The 19,833-nt window shown below is 37.8% G+C and overlaps 1 protein-coding gene across 2 annotated transcripts in view; it reads left to right on the top strand.

Moving 5' to 3' along the window:
• The window catches only part of PREX2 (phosphatidylinositol-3,4,5-trisphosphate dependent Rac exchange factor 2), a 189,175-nt gene that overhangs the window by 75,985 nt on the left and 93,357 nt on the right, over positions 1-19,833 (top strand). For both annotated transcript variants that reach the window (XM_064442581.1, XM_064442582.1), the window contains exons 9-18: positions 626-775; positions 4,247-4,391; positions 6,843-6,943; positions 11,015-11,118; positions 12,456-12,505; positions 13,068-13,143; positions 13,863-13,935; positions 15,095-15,237; positions 16,874-16,966; positions 18,312-18,460. In XM_064442581.1, coding sequence (XP_064298651.1) covers positions 626-775; positions 4,247-4,391; positions 6,843-6,943; positions 11,015-11,118; positions 12,456-12,505; positions 13,068-13,143; positions 13,863-13,935; positions 15,095-15,237; positions 16,874-16,966; positions 18,312-18,460 — 1,084 coding nt within the window. The remainder of the gene's footprint in view (positions 1-625; positions 776-4,246; positions 4,392-6,842; positions 6,944-11,014; positions 11,119-12,455; positions 12,506-13,067; positions 13,144-13,862; positions 13,936-15,094; positions 15,238-16,873; positions 16,967-18,311; positions 18,461-19,833) is intronic.

Genomic DNA, 19,833 nt, shown 5'->3' with positions numbered 1-19,833 from the left:
GTTGTTAGAAACATTGAAAAAATGATGCATTTGGTTAACACATCTTTTGAAATCATAGGAAATTTTGTACTATATTTCAGTTTGTGTAAACAACTAAGTGAATATACATATAGTTATTCAGGTAACCAGTAAAGATACATCAAATCTATGGTTTGCTTACTCATCAAACAGAAGTTGTATTTTTGCCCTGTATATTTAGTCCATTTTAAAAAGTAATAGTAAATCATTCAATCAGCACAGCAGCTCTGAGTAATTTCAGGGGCAAAACCACAGTGCTGCTTTTTAAGGAATTATTTATTACAGTTTAACAAAAACAAAAGTACTCCAGCTACCATGATCTGTTCTTTTAATAGGACTCTGCCTGTTCTACTGTCAAGCTTATACCTTCTTCCATATGCTAGGCAATTCTCTGTTACATTTTAAAAAGGACATTATTCACTAAAAGTTAGAAGTCCAGCTTATTAAGTTATAACATAGTTCACAAGCGGCACAGATAACTTCAGATTTGTTTCTATTCTTCTGTATTTCCTGAACTTTATGTATGATGATAAGAGTTCTTAATAATTATAACAACTATTGCTTTTTTAAGAGTTGATGCTTTTTAAGCCATTTTATTTATTCCCAGCTGACTATCACAGCAGTGGTCACACTGTTATAAATGGCTGGAAGATCCACAACACAGCAAAGAACAAATGGTTTGTATGCATGGCAAAAACCCCTGAAGAGAAGCAAGAGTGGCTGGAAGCTATTTTGAAAGAGCGAGAGAGAAGAAAAGGTAGGTTAATAAACTTCCTTATGTTGCTGTGCCAGAGAGACATACTGTTTTTTTATGTTCAGATATAAAGCAAAACCAGCTGTTAGGAAAACTTTTGGTGTCAGGTTCAGCTGAAGGTTTATGACTACAAGCTTGGAAAAAATAAATCAAACGTACTGGGAAAGGCATAATGGCTTGAATCCTGTATGCTGGTAGTGAATGCTGGTTTGGAAATGGGAAGATGATTTAATCTATTTTTTAATAGCTTATCCTCAACTAGTATAAATTGTCATAATTTCATTGAGTCCTGTGAAGTATTATGATTTGTGGTATATGAGGGTTTGTCCTAAATGCCTTTTGGGATTTGCATGCATTGATTCCCTTTTGTGGCTGGACATTGAATCACTGAAATGAGCAGGTCTTCTATGTTGGATCTTCATGCAGATGATCCCAACATGAAATGGTACAGAATATACCTACAACCCCATCTTTGATGTATTTTCCCCTACCCAAGAAAGTATGAAATCACTGTTGGCAAACAACTATCTTTTTTGAATAACTGAATTAAGGCGGAAGAATACTTGGATGAAATATAATTCTGATCTCAAAAGTGACCACGAATAACCTCATGAATTCAAGGTGAACCCTGCACAAAGTAGAACCAGGGAAAGATGACGCGTCATCATCTTTTGGAGCTAATTTTATTTGCAAGCTGAAATATCCTAATCAGTAATGATGTTTGGAGCCTTGGTATTGAAAGAAAATATGACCTTGTAGTTAGATCTGGGATTCTTTTCCTGGTCTGCGTAGATTTTTCCATCACCTGTTGTAGTAGCTGTTGTTTTGTGCCTCCGTTGTAAATGGAGACTACCAATACTTTCTTTGGTCTTTTAAAGTTGAATACTGGATTTTTGTAGAACATCTGCTGTAGGACCAGAGTTTCAACTAGGGTGTCTGAGCAGTGGCTAATTAATAGTGCCATCAGGAATTAATAGTAGAAAAGCTAAAAAGATGCCTTAGAGGTCTAAAAACATTTTTAAAATAGCAAATGAAAAAGCAACGTGGTAGAGATGGTATCAAATACAACAAAAACCAGGTTTGTCTGCTTCTGTATAGGGTCTTGTCTGGAACTGGCTAAAAAGGTTTTTAACAAATTCTACTCCACTGTTAGGTTACTTGGCTCCCTTAGACTCTTCATACCTTTAGGTAAGAAATAGAAGGAGTAAGTAGGAGTATTTTATGTTGATGTATCCATACTGTTTCACACTATTCTATTAGCAGGTGGTTGTAGAGGTGAGTTTGACCTAAATCTTTCCAAGACTGAATGAGGTCTGAGGGAGCCCTTTCAAAGTCAAGCCATGTCTTAGGATTTTAGCATCTTATGATTCGGGGAACTTTTCAGCTCCTGGTGTTCTCAGTGTGTTTGCCACCAAGGAGACAACCATGAAAGATATAGGAGAGAATTTGGTACACGCTTAGACTCAGTTTGCAACACAGAATCTTCAAAAACATTTCTTAAATATCTCTGTTACTCTATCAACTTATAAATTTATCCATCTCCTCCAGCAGTGATATTTTTTCAAAATATCTGTATAAACGCCTCTTGCAAAGCCGAATACATCAACTTAATTGCAGTCAAGTTGCCAAATGACTCTAGAACCAAACAGCTATCTTTTTAGAATTCAAATACTACATCTAAATGTAGCTATCACACTTTCCCATTCACTGTGAACATAAAGATGCTTTAATTTTATGTTTACTTAATAAGGCATGGAGCCTGTTCATGTGTGTATATATGTAGGCAATTACACTGAAGACTAAGTGACTGCACATGTGAGAACAGTGTTTTAGCTCCTTGGCGAGTCTGAGATGAACTAACTCAAGTGAACACATTTCCCAAATCTCTTGGGCTAGGAGCGAGGCTCATGTGAGTGACTCCCTCTGGTTGTGTTGTGCATGCCAGTGCATTTCTTCGTAGTGGTGGTGTAACCCCCACATCTCACACAGTATGGCAGATCACAGTGATCTTCAGGCTGGGTAAATAAAAGCATGTGGACCAGGAGTGAGGCATGGAAATACAGCTTGAGTGAGCCACGTAGCTGGGGCTTGCTGGGCTATTCATGTTGGGATATTCAGTGTACTTAGGGAAACTCAACCTATACTTTTATTTGGAATCCATACAGCAGAAGCTGAGCAAAAGGCAGAGCATGCCCTGAATAAAGTAGTTTAGCAGGGTTTCCAGCCATTGTAATTGAATTATCAACTAGGACCACTTTATAGATTGTATTTTCTTGCTAGGAAAAAATCAAGCTGAATTGGAAACTTTTTGCTAGGAAGCCTTTCTGTCAGTTTTGGGTCTTTCCTGTAACAATTCAGCAAGGTAGAAATTTATTTAAAAGGTGACTAAGGCTGGTGGTGCTATGATGCCTTGATTCAAAGGGTCGATACAAATAAAAGCATCAGCATCCCATAAGCTCCAAAAATAGTATACTGGTTAAGTTTTCTTTTCCAGGGAATACATCAGGTTTTATCTGTGTGGCATCACCACTATCTGGTTCATCACTGCTGTATCTGTGTCCAGTACCACTGTTAGCTTTTTCTCATGACAGTTACATTTTTTAATGGCTGTACTCTTAGAATTAAAGAAGTGGCAGACTGTTACTCAAATTGAATAGGTACAGTTATAATATTTAAAATGTGAAAATCTGAACAGAAACTGAGAACATATACACAAGACATTCCAAAAATGTGTGGGTTTGTCCAGAATTTATAACTGTTTATTGAGAAAGCACATGGGATATGAAGGTCTGTGGTATGCCTTAGAAGCACAAGCTTCTGTGAGTGGCCAATAGGATGCATAATTCAAGAAAAACTGGTTTTGATCATCTGTTACTCAGACAACGTAATCATTTTCTCAAGAAGAAAAACAGGAAAAAAATAAACCCATAAGAAATATCGAAATAAAACCCTTGATAGCTTTCTGTTATTGAAAAAATTCCGAAGCAAATAAAAATCAAGCTGTTCATATGCTTTTGTGGAATTAATCTTATGTGAAACTAACAAATGTATGACATAACTAGTTACTATTAATTGGAAATTTGAAAAAGTTTCCTTTAAGTGAAAACATTTTTATTATGACATGGTAAGAGCAAAACCAAGGCCCTTTTAAACTTGTGAGCGCTTGACGACTCCCTTGCAATTGTTCATAGACTGAAGTCTGAAAATCACAGCATTAGTATTTATTACTGCAGTATCAATGGTGATGTTGATATAGTAGCAGTTTAAATTCACTATGATAATGATATAATTTGATTATGCTTTATGAAGATCAGATGTTCATGGTTTAATCTTGACTGTGAGAAAAATAATGGAAAACGGTTCCTTTCCTTTTTTTTTTGTATGTAAAATATTGGTATTGCTTCTGTATTTTGGGGAAGATACTGAAATATAATGGCAATATCACTTCATAGAATATTAATGCATTTTTGGCAGGTTTAAAATTGGGCATGGAACAGGACACTTGGATGATGATCTCTGAGCAAGGAGAAAGACTGTACAAAATGATGTGCAAACAAGGGAATCTCATCAAAGACAGGAAGAGGAAGTTAACCACTTTCCCCAAATGCTTTCTTGGAAGGTATTACATGCATTTTGTAGCATGAATTTAACCAGCTAAAAGAACACTTTAAATCTTCTCTGGGATCCTGTGGAAACCAGACTTTATTTGCAATGTCTGTTAGGCCAACTTGCCTCCCAGAATTTAGCCAAAATGTAAATTGTTCTGCCTGAAATTTATGTATGTGTACTTGTACTCCAAAATAGCTTTATTAAAGGGACAAGGCTGCAAAGGCATGTTGAAAACAAGAAAATGCATCAAATAAAACAGTTTCTTTAAAGAAATAATTCCCAACCTGTTTAATGCATTTTGTCTCCAAAATGCCTAGTCTGGACTATCAAATTTGCTTTATTCCACTTAAAAAATCTCTGTCTCTAAAACTGTTTCAGTCCTCCTCTTGTGTGAATGTCAGGGACGGAGTTAGTAAATAAATTTTACATGTTTAAAAATTTATCCCTATTTTCACGAGGATCTTTATAATGTCTATTATATCTATGGCTTAAGAAGACTGAATGCAAGAGGAAGAGAAAGCAATAGGGACCCTAAAAATGTGTATATGACAAAAATTAGTTTGGGGGGCAGAGGAGTTATCACTTATTTCATTTGACCGTAAGACAGTTAAGTATGGAAAGTATTTTTATAAAGTACAGTGACTGTTTTACACAAACACATTGTAGTGAAGATACTCACCACTGTGTTCAAAAGTGGAAATGAAACTTGGGAGATTTTCATGTGGTGTCAGAAGTCACATAGCTGATGTGAATTGAAACCGGGGTTAAGATTAATGATTTGAGCTGTGGCTGAATCATGTTCCCGCAGTGAAGTTGTTGGAAGCAGGTAAAGAATACACTCATGGTGAGGAGCCATGTGTGAAACATTTAAACCTACCATCAAATGGCCTTTTTTCTATGCTGCCTTTGAAGTGGAACCTTTTGAAGTATGCTTTTGCTGGTCCCTTGGTCACCAGCTAAAAACCATGAATGTGAGTGTTACGCTACCTCACTATACTGTTCTTTTGATTTGTAACACACATACAAATATCTCATGTGCTATAAATTTGACGTCTCTGAACTGCATCAGGTTTATTGTGAAACAAGCCAGGCATTTCCCGCATATACACTATATACTTTGTGTATATGCGGAGGATGTCCATGTGTCTGACACGAAAGTAACAGGCCTACTGTTCTGTCATACTGTGATTATGTTCTGGCTTCATGGCATATCTGCCCTGGGCAGGTGCAGTAGGTATGCCTGGGATTTCCTTATATTTGACAGTCTGGTCACATGTGGCTATTCTACTTGAGGAAATCCCAGAAAACATGGTAACAAAATAGAGTAAAATATTTTCAGTTGGAAGGGACCTACAGTGATCATCTAGTCCAACTGTTTGACCACTTTAGGGCTGACCAAAAGTTAAAGCTTCTTTTTAAGGGCATTGACCAAATGCCTCTTAAAAACTGATAGGCTTGGGGCATTGACCACCTCTCTAGGAAGCCTGTTCCAGTGTTTGACCACCCTCTCAGTAAAGAAATGCTTCCTAATGTCTAGTCTAAGCCTCCCCTGGTAGAGCTTTGAACCATTCCCACACATCCTATCACTGGATGCCAGGGAGAAGAGCTCAGCACCTCCCTCTCTGCTTCCCCTCAGGAAGCTGTAGAGAGCACTGAGGTCGCCCCGCAGCCTCCTTTTCTCCAGACTAGACAAGGCCAAAGTCCTTAGCTGCTCCTCATAGGCCATTCCTTGCAGCCCTTTCACCAGCTTTGTTGCCCTCCTCTGGACGCATTCAAGGACCTTCACATCCTCCTGAAATTGTGAGGCCCACAACTGCACACAGTACTCAAGGTGAGGCTGCACCAACACTGAACAGAGCGGGATAATCGCCTCTTTTGACCAGCTGGTTGTATGTGTTTGATGCACCCCAGGATGCAGTTTGCCCTCTTGGCTGCCAGGACACACTGCTGACTCATATTGAGCCTGCTGCCAACCAGCACCCCCCATCCCATTCTTCAGGGCTGCTCTCCAGCCACTCCTCTCCCAGTTTATACTTGTGGTCAGCATTACTCCATCCTAGGTGCAGAATCTGGCATTTGGACTTTTAAAATTTAATCCCATTAATCATTGTCCAATGCTCCAATCTATCTAGATCCTTCTGGAAGTCTGCTTGTCCCTCAAGACAGTTAGCAGCACCTCCCAGTTTGGCATCGTCAGCAAACTTGCTAATGGTGCACTATGTGCAAAGGTAAAACTTCTGAACAGTAAAGACGTTTCAAGGGAAACCATATGTATTTACGTCGAAATAATAGAAAAGTTGAAATGAATAGTTTTTTTAAAGGGGGTATGGCATTCTGAAGATCATTAGGCTTAAGAATCACTTACTAGGCTAGTAAGAAATCCAAGTAACTGAGAGGAAAATGTAGTAGATGTGGTGGTATGATATTTAAAGTTTGGTTTTTGTATCTGTTTTTAATTCAGTGAATTTGTGTCCTGGTTGTTGGAAATTGGAGAGATACACAAATCTGAAGAAGGTGTTCATCTCGGCCAAGCTTTATTAGAGAATGGCATTATTCATCATGGTAAATATAATCAGTTTTAACTTACTTGTTTTCAAGGTAATTATAATTAGAGTGGACTTAATTTTGTTTGTCAAAACGATGGTCTTGTTAACTCAAGACAGCTTGCTGAATCTGCATTATATCCTTGCAGGGACCTCATGGGGCCATTGTCCATGCCTAGCAGATTTACTGGGAGAGGATCCATTGATTTAATCAGATTACATCTATGCTGTTGGGATCACAACATTACAAACAGGGACCTAGAGAAACATTGCTATTGTCTTGTAAGCAAAAGTAAATTCTGGGGGAACAGAATGCTAGACTGTTTTTAATGATTTAAACATTTTATTAAGGCCTGGCTTTTTAGGGATGCATATTCATCTAAGAATTGTAGAAGAGAGTGAGTTACAGTTGGCTGTTGATAAATGTGCCTACTCATCTGTTAGGTATTACAAGTGGAGTGAGTGGAATCCAGCCCAGAACCCAACAGTTTAATCTTTTGAATTTTAAGGCCTTATTTTCACTATGTTGTATAGTTACTAAAATTGATATTTTTGGCTGAAACTTTCAGTCAGTTGTCTGTGTTTAGCTCATTGTGGAGAGAAGTATCACTGAAATGGTTCAGGTTTTGAGCCAGTAAGAAGGTTTGATTTCTGGAGGTAATTTGCATTGGCAACATTTTTATCTTACCAGAGCAGGTCCTCATCTCGGTCCCTTTTACAAGGTATAGTCCATGAGCCCCATATAAATAAACTGGAGAAACTTCTGGTTTTGAAGGCATGTTTGGCTTAGAATAGGTACACTCACTTAAAGAAACAAATATTGAAACAGTTGTGAAGTTAGCCACTGTTCCAGCGTAGATCTAGGGTGTTCATTTAGATGGAATAATTGATAATATACATTTTAATACTTCTATACTTCAGCCAGCAATTAATTTAATACTTACTTTTAAGTTCTTTGCCACGATGTTTTCCATGTCCTTAGGTGGAAAGAAAGCAGGAGTAACAGTGCCACTTAGCTGTGTGCATGTTAAACATAGGCAGAGTAGGAGGAAAAACATTATTCATCAGTAGTCATATAGTCTTTAATTCTTTAATGTCAGTCTACATGATTTTCCTCCACTTTCATTCCAATGTCAGGTGCTATATGTTTACTACAGAAACAGAATTGTTTTCAATGAAATGATTCTGTTGCCAAAGATTCTTCTCCTGGTCTTGTAATTTATATCCCAAATATACTCATAGACTTTCTCAATACAGAGTTAAATGAATATTGTGTAATTTCATGAGATAAAAGAGTAATTATATTAGAGCATAGAAATGTGAGCCAGACATGCTACTTTGAATAGTGGATACAGCTGTGGTTCAGTGGAAATAGAATTCTTAAAATAAAGTTGAATGAACCATCTGTTTTCACAGACGGAGCAAGGGAGAAGGAAAGTTTGGCTGTTACTCACATTGCAAATGTTATAGAGGACTTTGTTAGACTTTGCGTATTTGCTATGCTGGCCGTTGTTTTCACTGTGCTGGGCTCCATTCTAGCAATGCCAGACCCATGTTGTGATGGGCATTGTTTTACTTCCTCGTTTGTGAACTCTTAGAAGTAGAAAAGTTATGGTTTTTCTTTGGGTTTTTTTTTTTTCTTTCCCCCCAGTTTTGCAAAAGAAGAAAATATGTTCGTATGTTGCTGTTCTAAATCCTCCTGGTGGCCTTCTCTAATACGTGAAATGACTTATAATTGTATCAGCCAATGGGCTGAGATACTTTGTCCAGTCACTTGCTACTGCTGATTAGAAAAGGCAGCTTCCTCTCAAGGCAGTAAGGAGCTTTGTAGCTACAAAAATAATCTCAATATCAGATAGTTTTAAAATGAATAGGTATTTTTGTGGCTGTGCAGTTTCTGGGATTGGTGTACTGATTGGAGTCAAAGCTACTCTGGCAAAAAAGTAAAAGTGAAGACCTGGATCAGTTTCCTTTTCTTAGTGTGGGCAAAATAAATATCTATACCAACACAAAGTATAAGTACATTGTTGGGAGTGTCATACAAAACAACTTGGGGTTTCTTATTTTGGTGGTAATGATGTGTTTTACCAGCTTTAATCATTTGAAACTATGGTCTTACAAATGTACAGCTGATACTAGTTAAAAGGAAAGCTGTACAGTAAGCTAAACGTTTTCATAATTTTTTTAAGCTTTCCTTGTTAGTACAGTGGCTGATAGATCATCCATCCTTCTTCTTGAGTAGAACAAGCCAAATCACGTCTACATGACAGTAAGCAAAACCCCCCCAAATGAACAGTGATTTACAGCTTCCCTCACAGCATTCGTTGGATATCTGTGGTATTTTACACAATGCAGTAGAGCTGGAAGCATCCTTGTCTGGTTTCCTTGCTTTCTAGATCTCAGCATGTCCCAGCTCTGTGGATCTGCTCCCCTAGTTTCTGGTGCACTATGTGTAAGTAGGGGCTGCAAAGACAGCAGTACTCATGTTCCTCGGACGTCAGAGCCTGCTCTATAGGCATGCAAGAAAGGAAAGGTGCTTTGTAGTCCTGGTTCCCTCCCCATGCATCTCTGTAACAGTGAGGAGCAATTTGGCCTTGGGCAGTGCTGTCCTGGTGGTGGTGTTTTCTATTTTCTATAGTCGATGGTTTTAAGAATTCTTAGTGTATGCTGATCTAGTGTAAGATATTTTTTCTCCAACAGTAGGAAATTATTTTTAATTACAGAACTAAGAGGTATCTTTTTTTTTTTTTCCTGAGTTAAATGGTCACAATTGATGAAAATTCATTTAGATAGTTATACTGGGCATTGTATGTGAAAATTTTGTAGTCTATATTTGATGTATTCAGAAGCAATGATGCGCAAAAGAGCTCAGGGGTTATTTTGGATAATCACCTTAGTGTGAACCATCAATTCAAGACAATTGGAATAGTGTCCTGGGCTTTACTATTAGTAGATATATCAAGTACAGGTAGAGAGGTTATTCACATGACACCGGTGAAACCACTTAATATATTAAGTCCAGTTTTTATGACCATGTGTCAGATGCTGTGTGGAGATACTGAAGAGCTTGAAGGAGCGTGAAAAATGATGCAGACAGAAGGCACCTTACTATACAAAGTTTATGGTGCCTGACTACATTTTTGAAAGAAGATAAGGGATGATGGTTTAATTGCTTGGTGTAGGAAGGCATGCACAGAAGAAATACCTAACACTGTTAGGTCTGTTACTCTGATTAATAAAGACATTACAGTAGCCTCCTTTATCAGTTGATGACATGCACATTTAGTTTCAAAATCAAAGCTTACGTCTGCAAGCAAAACAGTAATTAATACCAGACAGTTATCCTAGGATGGTGCTAGTGCCTAGTGTTGTCCTCAGCCGTCAAATGAATCAGCTGTTTTTCAGAAAGACTTGCTGTAGTGCCATTTCCAGGGTAATTTTTGTATCATATGGTACGACTGCTTTGACAAAGTGCTTGAAGATTTGTTGCTGGAATTACATGAACATCACCTCTTAAGGACCTTTTTCATGGACCTTCGGGGAATTATCAACACCTTCATGACTGCAAGTCTCTTGCATTTAAGACCTTCAGCTGGCTATGTATAGAGGAAGATGCTCCCTCTCCCTTTCCTCTCCAGTGCAAGACTGGTCAGATATGTTATAGAGGGTTTGTATCTTTACTAACTCATCTGATGTTGACCTCAGCAAGAATTAGAGAATAATGTGGAACAATAATATGAATAGTGGTAATAGACACTTTATTTAGATATTTATTGATAAGCTTTGCAAAAGCTCTGAAGACTAGGGTGGATTTGAGTGCCTAATGTTCCCTGCCTGTTTGTCTTTCTTTTTGCCCTGTGACTGAAATTTGTTTGGTTTCTTCTAGGCTATTTAAATGCTGTGAGAAATACGGTCGCCGGTGACATAAAGAAGCTTAGGGCAGATGATCTAATTGGGCTTCCTGCCCTCCCTGCCTGAAATCTACCTATTGCTGCATAATGGCTGTTATTAGAAGAAATGATGTTAGCCCACTTCTCTCTTGATTCCTTTGGAAAGCCACCTAACAATACATGATTTTTTTTTCATTTAGTTACAGATAAGCACCAATTCAAACCGGAACACATGCTGTACAGATTCCGATACGATGATGGGACATACTACCCAAGAAATGAGATGCAGGATGTAATCTCTAAGGTACAAATTAGAATAGTTGCTATTACTAGGAAAAACACATCAGAAATAGAGACTCTGCTTGAAAAATAATGTAATATTATAATAATATTATGCTAGGATAAATATCCCATCACACTTGCCCATCTCTATTTTTATGTGAATCAAATTTAGTTTTCCATTTGTAAGGGAAGATTTTGGCTAGTTGTTACACATATTAAATAAACAATTAAAGTTTGTTATATTTATTTTTGTTATTTAGTGGTTTCATATGCAGGATGCATTGCATGTGTTTCTGGGTGGTTCTGAAGCTGGTATTTCACTCCGTTGTATCTTTTCAGATAGATATCAAGCTATATGCATAAAATTGTTCTCAATTTTCTCTTAAATCTGAGTGTATTTTATTAGTGCCTTAACAAGGCAGTAAATCTGCAGTCATACAGATGTTTAAACACAGATAGGTATTGCTATCCATCTACACTACTGAGCATAACAAAATGATCGAACAAAGTTGTCTTTAAACACATTAATATTCAAACTTTTCGTGACTTTGAGGTGGTAGAAAATGTCAACATCTGGGTATTCCATTATAGTGTCATGCTCTTTTCTGCTGGCATTTGTTAATGTGAGGTATATCTAGAAAAATCTTGAATACTGAACTACCAGGCACAGCAAAGTAGGATGGAATCTAATTTGACACAACTTTTAATTGTTAAACATGGCTCTTCTTACATGTTATAAACATAATTGTTTTTTGATAGTCTGCTAAGGAATACTAATGTGATTTCTTTTTTTAAATAACATTTTCTGATGGTAATTTCTTAAAGTCATCCAAATGTTTTATTCTTTGTTTTTAATTGAAAAGTTTCCAATCTTTGAATCTTCTTGGCTTTTTAAGAAAAGTTTATTGGTTCGTTATAATTTCAATTTGTAAGTAAAGTATCGATGCATGTAATCAAATGCAGTGTTTGTTACTTTGATTACTCACTTGGTGTGTAGAATAGCAACTAGTGATTGGGAAAACATTAATGCATGGAAACATAGCTTTGTCTTTCAGGTTTTGTGTATTTTCTTTCAAAGTACTATACCTTCAGAATTTTTTAATACTACCTTAAAGTTAATCCTTTTGGCATGTGTCTCAGGGAAGCTTAGATTAGATTGGAAATGTTTTATTTCTCATAATTTATTCATCAGTATTGTTGTTTGAAAAATATAAAGCTTTGGCACATAAGATACGTAGATATTTTTACAAATCTAAATGAAATGCATTTAGAACATATAGGCTTCCTTACTGTGTCCATTCCTCTTATGTTCTATGGTGTGAACGTGTGGTTAACTAACCTCATCTTTATCTTTAACAGGGTGTACGACTGTACTGTCGCATTCACAGTCTGTTTACCCCAGTAATTAGGTGAGTCCAATTGGGAAATCCTTAGAGAGACATTCAGAAGTAGTATATAATCTGAAGATACTGTGTTTGAATGTAGGAACCTAACCCATCCTTTCAAGATCGGTCTCTTGGGAGTAATCAAACAAGATTGGAGGGCTATCAAGACAAAAAAGCATAACTGAATCATTAAATGACTGCAAACTTCATTCAATATGACCTTTTTTTACAGACCTTTGGAGCCTTCTAGGTCCTGATGGATATGCTTAGGTGCTTACTGTATATATTAATATACTCCTTTACTAACACTCCATTACCTCATTTGGAGAGTCCCAGCTGTAACAAGACAACTGCCTTTATGCTCCGGTGACATTATTGCCCAAGTAAGATATGGTCAACCTTCTCTTTTCTATCTACACGGAAAGGTTTGACTCGCTTTTATACTCCAAAGGCAACTTCTGATCCAGTACAAAATGCTCAATTCATGCATATACTAACTTGTTTATAAAATACAAGCTTTCTTCTGTTAAGCTCCTTTTGAGTTTTTGTTTGATTTTAAAAAATTGTTTTGTTTTATTTTGAACAGGGATAAAGATTATCACTTGAGAACCTATAAATCTGTGGTCATGGCTAACAAACTCATAGACTGGTTGATTGCACAGGCAAGTATACACCTTGGATTTATGTATGTTTTGCATTTGAATTCTAATTTGGAAGGTAGTGATGTTTAAAGCAGAATAACATGCAAACGCTTTCTGTAAGGGTTATTAGAACACTGGGTGTAAGTGTAATCCTCTTAAACTGCTAAGGTAACAGAAATCAGCTGTCAGCAGCCATGCTGTTCATCCCTTTTATGCTTATCTTGCTTATTTGCAATTGAACTTTAAATGTTTTAATGAGCCTTAGCTTTGTGATTCAGCATGTAATGTTGTTCATAGCTTAAAACGAAATGGATAGGCTCTGAAAACTCTAAATTACTAACTAGATGGATAAAAGTCAGTACCAATTTGCTGTCATCAGTTCTGTTTTATTTTAAGCAAACTAGGAACAAGAACAGGGTATCCTGTTCACTCAGTCAAAATACATCAGTTTTATAAAATAAAAGTTAAAAACTTGGATACTTTTAGATTCTGTTATGTTCAGTTTTTATGGAGAACACAGATACTAAAATGTTTACATGTTTATTTTTACTATAAAGAAGTATAGCATGTACGTATGTATATACTGTTTTATATTTATGCTATGAATACATATATAAAAGTTGTGGTGGTAAATACAGTCTACAACCCTTGCTGGCCCTGTGAGGTTACACCATTGTGCATATAATCGATTTTGCTGCTATACTAAAATACATTTTTAAAAATCTGCTATGGTTTAACAGGGGGATTGCCGGACGAGGGAAGAAGCCATGATACTCGGTGTAGCTCTTTGTGATAATGGGTTTATGCACCACGGTAAGTAAATACATTCTGTACAAGCTATGCTTCCTTTTTGTTCAATGCTGTCTATATAGTAGGAAGGAAATGCAGGGCTGGTAAGGATATTCCAGAAGGCATAGGAAGTTGTTTCATTGTGTCTCTGAAGAAACCTATGCTATAATCTTCACGGAAAAAAATAGCTTTTGTAGACTCTGAAAATTATTTTCAGTCAATTTTATAGCATGCACTGAGGACTTCATCCTCGGAAGGATTTAGGGGTGGAAGTTTTGTTAGCCACTTCAAAGAATTTTTTTAAGCAGGTAATACATGTTTACACAGATAAGATGATAAAAACTGAGGAAATATGCAGGAAAGAAAGGAGGTATTTTTGGAGGAAGGAAGAGAGTATGGAGAAGCATGACTTTAAAAAAGTGAAGTGGTGACAGTAGGAGAAAGCGGACTGTAGGAAAATGAGAAAATCATAAGGACAGTAGAGAACAAAGAACAAGGGAGAGGAGAGCAGAGATTTGTGCGGTTTGTGTGGTACCAAAAATGAGGTGAACAAGGTCACATTTAATACCATCAGACGGAAGATTTTGCTGAAAGGATTGATGCGGTAGGTCATTTACTGAAATGAAAAGAGGAAGAAATTATTTTCTTGTCAGCTTGTTTAGAGGAGGGAGAATTAAATTCCTCTCTGGCACTTTTCCTTCGATTTTTAAACATACAAACTGTATCCGTCTGCTGTTCTAGCTGCTTCCACGTCCCCACCAAACCTATTTCTAATACTGAACCTGGCATGCTTCTTTACCTGGAGAGTGCCAGATCTTGGTTGTGAGCATCTCCAGCAGCTGCCCAGCAGAACTTCTCAAAATCCTGTTTTTAAATCCATTTTAGGAAGAAACCTTGTGCTTGGCATTTTCACTAAAACCATGTCAGACTTATGTGTCTTCCTCAGCTTGGTGGGATCCAGATATTGTAGTTGAAAATGAGCTTAGTGTTACCTGTCTGTAATGGATCCTAATAAATTTTTTATTTATGTTAAAAATTAAGATTTCCTTAGTTTCACACATGAAAGTGGTTTGCTGGCATTTAATCTGCGTACACATGTGCAGTATTATGGATCATGAAAGACATGATATTCAAAAGTTCAAAAGAAAAAAAGGATTGATATGTGTGGTTTTGAATCATACAGTGTTAGAGAAAAGTGAATTTAAAGACGAACCGCTGCTGTTCCGTTTTTATGCGGATGAAGAAATGGAAGGGTCAAATATGAAGCACAAACTCATGAAACATGACCTGAAGGTAGTGGAAAATGTCATAGCCAAGTCGTTATTGGTGAGTGAAACTGAATGATTGTGTGTTTTGCTGACTAAAAAAATCGTCTGTAGTGAAAATAAATTAGCACTGTGTATTATTTTTGTACAAATGCGTGGGCACTGATGGGTGCTGAGGGAGCTGGATGCTGTCGCTAAGCCACTGTCCATCAACTTTGAAAGGTCATGGGGGACAGGAGAAGTGCCCGAGGACTGGAGGGTAGCCAATGTCACTCCAGTCTTCAAAAGGGACAAGAAGGAGGACCCAGGAGACTGTAGGCCAGTCAGCCTCACCTCCATTCCCGGAGGGGTGATGGAACAGTTAAGTCTGGAGTTTATCTCCAGGCATGCAGAAGAAAAGGTTATCGGTAGTCAACATGGATTCACCAAGAGGAGATCATGCTTGACCAACCTGATAGCCTTCTATGATGGCATGATGGGCTGGGTAGATGAAGGGAGAGCAGTGGATGTTGTTTAACTCAAGTTCAGCAAGTCTTTCCACGCTGTCTCCCATAACATCCTCATAGGTAAGCTTAGGAAGTGTGGGTTAGATGACACGACAGTGAGGTGGATTGAGAACTGGTTGAACAACAGAGCTCAGAGGGTCGTGATCAATGGAGCAGAGTCTGGTTGGAGGCTGTAACTAGTGGTGTTCCCCAGAGGCCTGTGCTGAGTCCAGTCCTGTTCAATATATTTATCAATGACATGGATGAAGTGCTAGAGTGTAACCTCAGCAAGTTTGCTGACAGTACCAAGCTGGGAAGAGTGATTGATACTCCAAAAGGCTGTGCTGCTGTTCAGTGAGACCTGGACAGGCTGGAGAGCTGGGCCAAGGGGAACCTGATGAAATTCAACAAAAGCAAGTGCAAGGTCCTGCACCTGGGGAGGAGCAACCCCATGCACCAGTTCAGGCTGGGGGTTGACCAGCTGGAAAGCAGCTCTATTGAGTAGGACCTGGGAGTGCTGGTGGACAGCAAGTTGACCATGAGCCAGCAATGTGCCCTTGTGGCCAAGATGGCCAAAGGTATCCTGGGCTGCATTAAAAGGAGTGTGGCCAGCAGGTCAAGAGAGGTTATCCTCCCCCTCTACTCTGCCCTAGTGAGACCACATTGGGAGTACTGTGTCCAGTTTTGGGCCCCCTGGTTTAAGAAGGACATGGAACTGTTTGAGCAAGTCAAGCAGAGACCTACCAAGATGATCAGGGGACTGGAGCATCTCCCTTATGAGGAAAAGCTGAGAGACCTGGGTTTGTTCAGCCTGGAGAAGAGAAGGCTGAGGGGGATCTTCTCAATGCTTATAAATATCTGAAGGTTGGGTGTCAAGAGGATGGGACTGGACTCTTTTCAGTGGTGCCCAATGACAGGACATGGGGCAATGGGCACAAGCTGGAACACAGGAAGTTCCATCTGAATCTGAGGAAAAGCTTCTTTACTTTGAGCAGTGGAACAGGCTCGAAATATTAAAAAAACCCACCTGGACGCGTTCCTGTGCCCCCTGCTCTGGGTGTCCCTTCTCAAGCGGGGGGGTTGGACAAGATGGTCTCCAGAAGTCCCTTCCAACCCCTACCATTCTGTGATTCTGTGATTATTATTGAATTGGGCTATACTTTAGTTCTTCTTAATGCCTTTCTGAACATTTTGAACAATTTTATTTTTCAGATTAAATCTAATGAAGGCACCTATGGTTTTGATTTAGAAGATAAAAATAAGGTGCCAATTATTAAAGTGGTGGAGAAAGGATCAAATGCTGAGGTATCAAGTATTATAAATTATCTTCCCTATTTTATTGACTTCATCACAGATATATGTGTTGTAAATCAGTTGAGAAAATTTATAGTAGTAAAAGGTAACAGTGACAACTTTCCAAGAATGCTGTGGTTATGGATTTTTTTTCTATTTTTTCCCCCCCTTTTGTTTTGTTTAAAATAGAGGTTACCAACACTCACTTTCTGTTCAGGTGGATTGTTGTACTGAGTGATGATGTAAGAGTTACCATTTTATTTTTATACATTTTATAATATTCCAGTGATGACATTAATCATGATTAGAATAAACATTTTTGGTAGAACATGAAATTAATATAAAACTAGTATAATAGTCTGTGAGTTGCTTTTGATATATTTCATAATAAAGGTTTTATCAAGCTTTTGATAAAATCTAGTATTTGAGAGTCTGAATAAATTACAACCTCTCTGTTTGTTAGTATTGCTTTAGATGCTTTTTGGGTAAATTCATATTGTTCTACTGAACTGCATGGGAGTCTTTATACATGGAAAGATAAAAAACAAGTCGTCTCCATAAGAGAAAAATTTTTAACATGGATTTCAAGCCTTTCTAAATTTCATGGTGGGATAGGAATTTAAAATAAAAATAGATACAGCAAATCAATAGTATAGTACAGCTGCATAGCTATGGCCAGGGTGATTTAGCTCTGTTAGGTTTGCATAATTCCATATTGTATTTTCCAGCAGTCAGGTTCTGCCACATTCTCAGACGATGCTAAGGCTAAACTGTGCCCTGAGCTGCTCCTCCATCCTCCTGCCATCTGAGCTAGTTATGTTTTTTTTTCTTGTTTAGAGTTTAAAAACTGTGTGTAATTTAGTTTGCCATGCCTTTGGCTCAAGGGCCGTGAAACTTTTAAGGATATTGTTTTGTTTTGGAATTTAATAAATATTCACTTACTAAAATATTCATCAGGTCCTTTTTTATGAAAAGAAGCTTTAGTTCCTTTGGAGAATGATGGATGGGCAAGTTAGGTAACATCATAAAAAGAGTAAACTGGTTCAATGAAAGCTGTTGTGTTAATTATTACAAATATTAACTGATATTGTAATACTGTAATAAAATCTTGATTAAGACTAGGTCTTGTATTTAGCTCTCTTCAGAATGAGAGTTTACTATACCCTTCATGTCAGTTCAACCAGTTCTAGAAGCATTTTGCGGTGTAAGTCTTTTGTGCGTGGTATGTGAAGGAGGCATAAAGAATTTAAAGAAAATGTGTGTCATTCTTCCTGTTGAGGCTGCATGCAAGCAGAAGAAAACACGATGTTAGTGGTTATAAAAGGCAAACATATACACAACTGTTATTGTTTTCTAGATGGCAGGCTTGGAAGTTGGGAAAAAAATCTTTGCCATTAACGGTGACCTGGTTTTTCTGCGACCCTTCAGTGAAGTGGATTGCCTCCTGAAAGCATGTTTAAACAGCAGAAAGCCCCTGCGGGTTCTTGTGAGCACTAAACCACGGGAGTAAGTTGTCATTCCTTTGGGGGAATTTTTACAAACTACAATTGGAGTGAATTTTGAAAGCCCAGTGGAACTTCAGACAGCACTACTGTAGAGTTATCTTAACTGCTATATCTAATCTGACTTGGTAAAGTCAAGCAATTTGATCTGCTTTGATTTTGTTTTATTATATTTGTCAGTCAGCAAAAGCAAACACAAGTGCTTTAGATCATCGGCTCTGCCACTTTAAATACATGCAGGAACCGCAAGTGTAAATGAAGTTTCCTTGACTATGGGGACAGTTCTGATCACTTATCTCCTCTCACTGTGTTTATTAAACAAGTTCCTCTGGTGATTAGTTGCTGGTTTGGCAGAAGTCAAGCTCTGTGGTCTAATGGGCCCCTTCAGCATGTGTGCTGGTTGTATAAACAGTAGGAGCGAGTAAACAGCTCCCTATCTTAATCTGAGATGCATTTCTGTACACAGTTTTGACAATTCCTACCTGAAAGCAGTTTTTGTTACGTAAAAGAAATACAAAGTGAGGCCTAATGGCTGTGTTCAGTAAGTATGTAAACAAGCATAGGTCTGTTAATAAAGTTAATGCAGTTTTTACTGGTTTGTACATACCAGAGAAAGAGGAGAGTAAGAAACAGCGGTCAGGAGTGATTTTGATAAAATTTTGTAGGGTAAGGAGGAACCATCCTCTGTTACCAGATAGCACACAGAGAATGCCTTGGAAATGGCTCTGGTTCAGTGGTAGAAAGGAGGCTTAGTTCTCCTGTTAATAAGCAAAGGTGTCTTGAGAAATACAGCGGCATCCAGAAAGGGGAAAAGAACAAAGAAAGAAATACAGCATAAAGCTGGAATAATACTCCAACCGCCCCCCCCCCCCCCCCCCCCCCCCCCCCCCCAAGAAACAAACAAACAAAGAAAAACAACAACAAAATCCCCAAACCACCAGCTGGATAGTGTTGCAGTGAACATAAAAGGTATATCTTGGCCTTTCTTTAATGTAGATCTTGGTTCAACTTGCCAGTGAAAATGAGCGTGAATTTCGAGGTTGACAGAGATAATCTAGAGAGTGAGGAGTTCAGAGAAGTTGAAGAATTTCTTTCTCAGTGCTGCCTGCTTTTTGTCAGGACCTGCTGCTAGCACAACTGTGTTGGCAGAAGAGACAGTTCTCTCCTAAATCCTTAGCCTAAACTGCCAGTGGTGGTCTTTCATAGCTCATTAGCATGTTTCACAAAGCATTTACAGAATGAAACCATATGGACTGTATCAACATTAGTTAATATATTAGTATACTAAATGATGCTATGTTTATGAAAATATTTCAAATGAAAACTTATTAATCTCAAGAATATTCTAGTATTTTTTAAAAATTTATAGGCTTTATC

This window comes from Phalacrocorax carbo, chromosome 2 (assembly GCF_963921805.1).
Source record: "Phalacrocorax carbo chromosome 2, bPhaCar2.1, whole genome shotgun sequence".
Taxonomy (NCBI): Eukaryota; Metazoa; Chordata; class Aves; order Suliformes; family Phalacrocoracidae; genus Phalacrocorax; species Phalacrocorax carbo.
The sequence above is the reverse complement of the archived record's forward strand: the minus strand, read 5'-3'. Positions and strand labels throughout refer to the sequence as shown.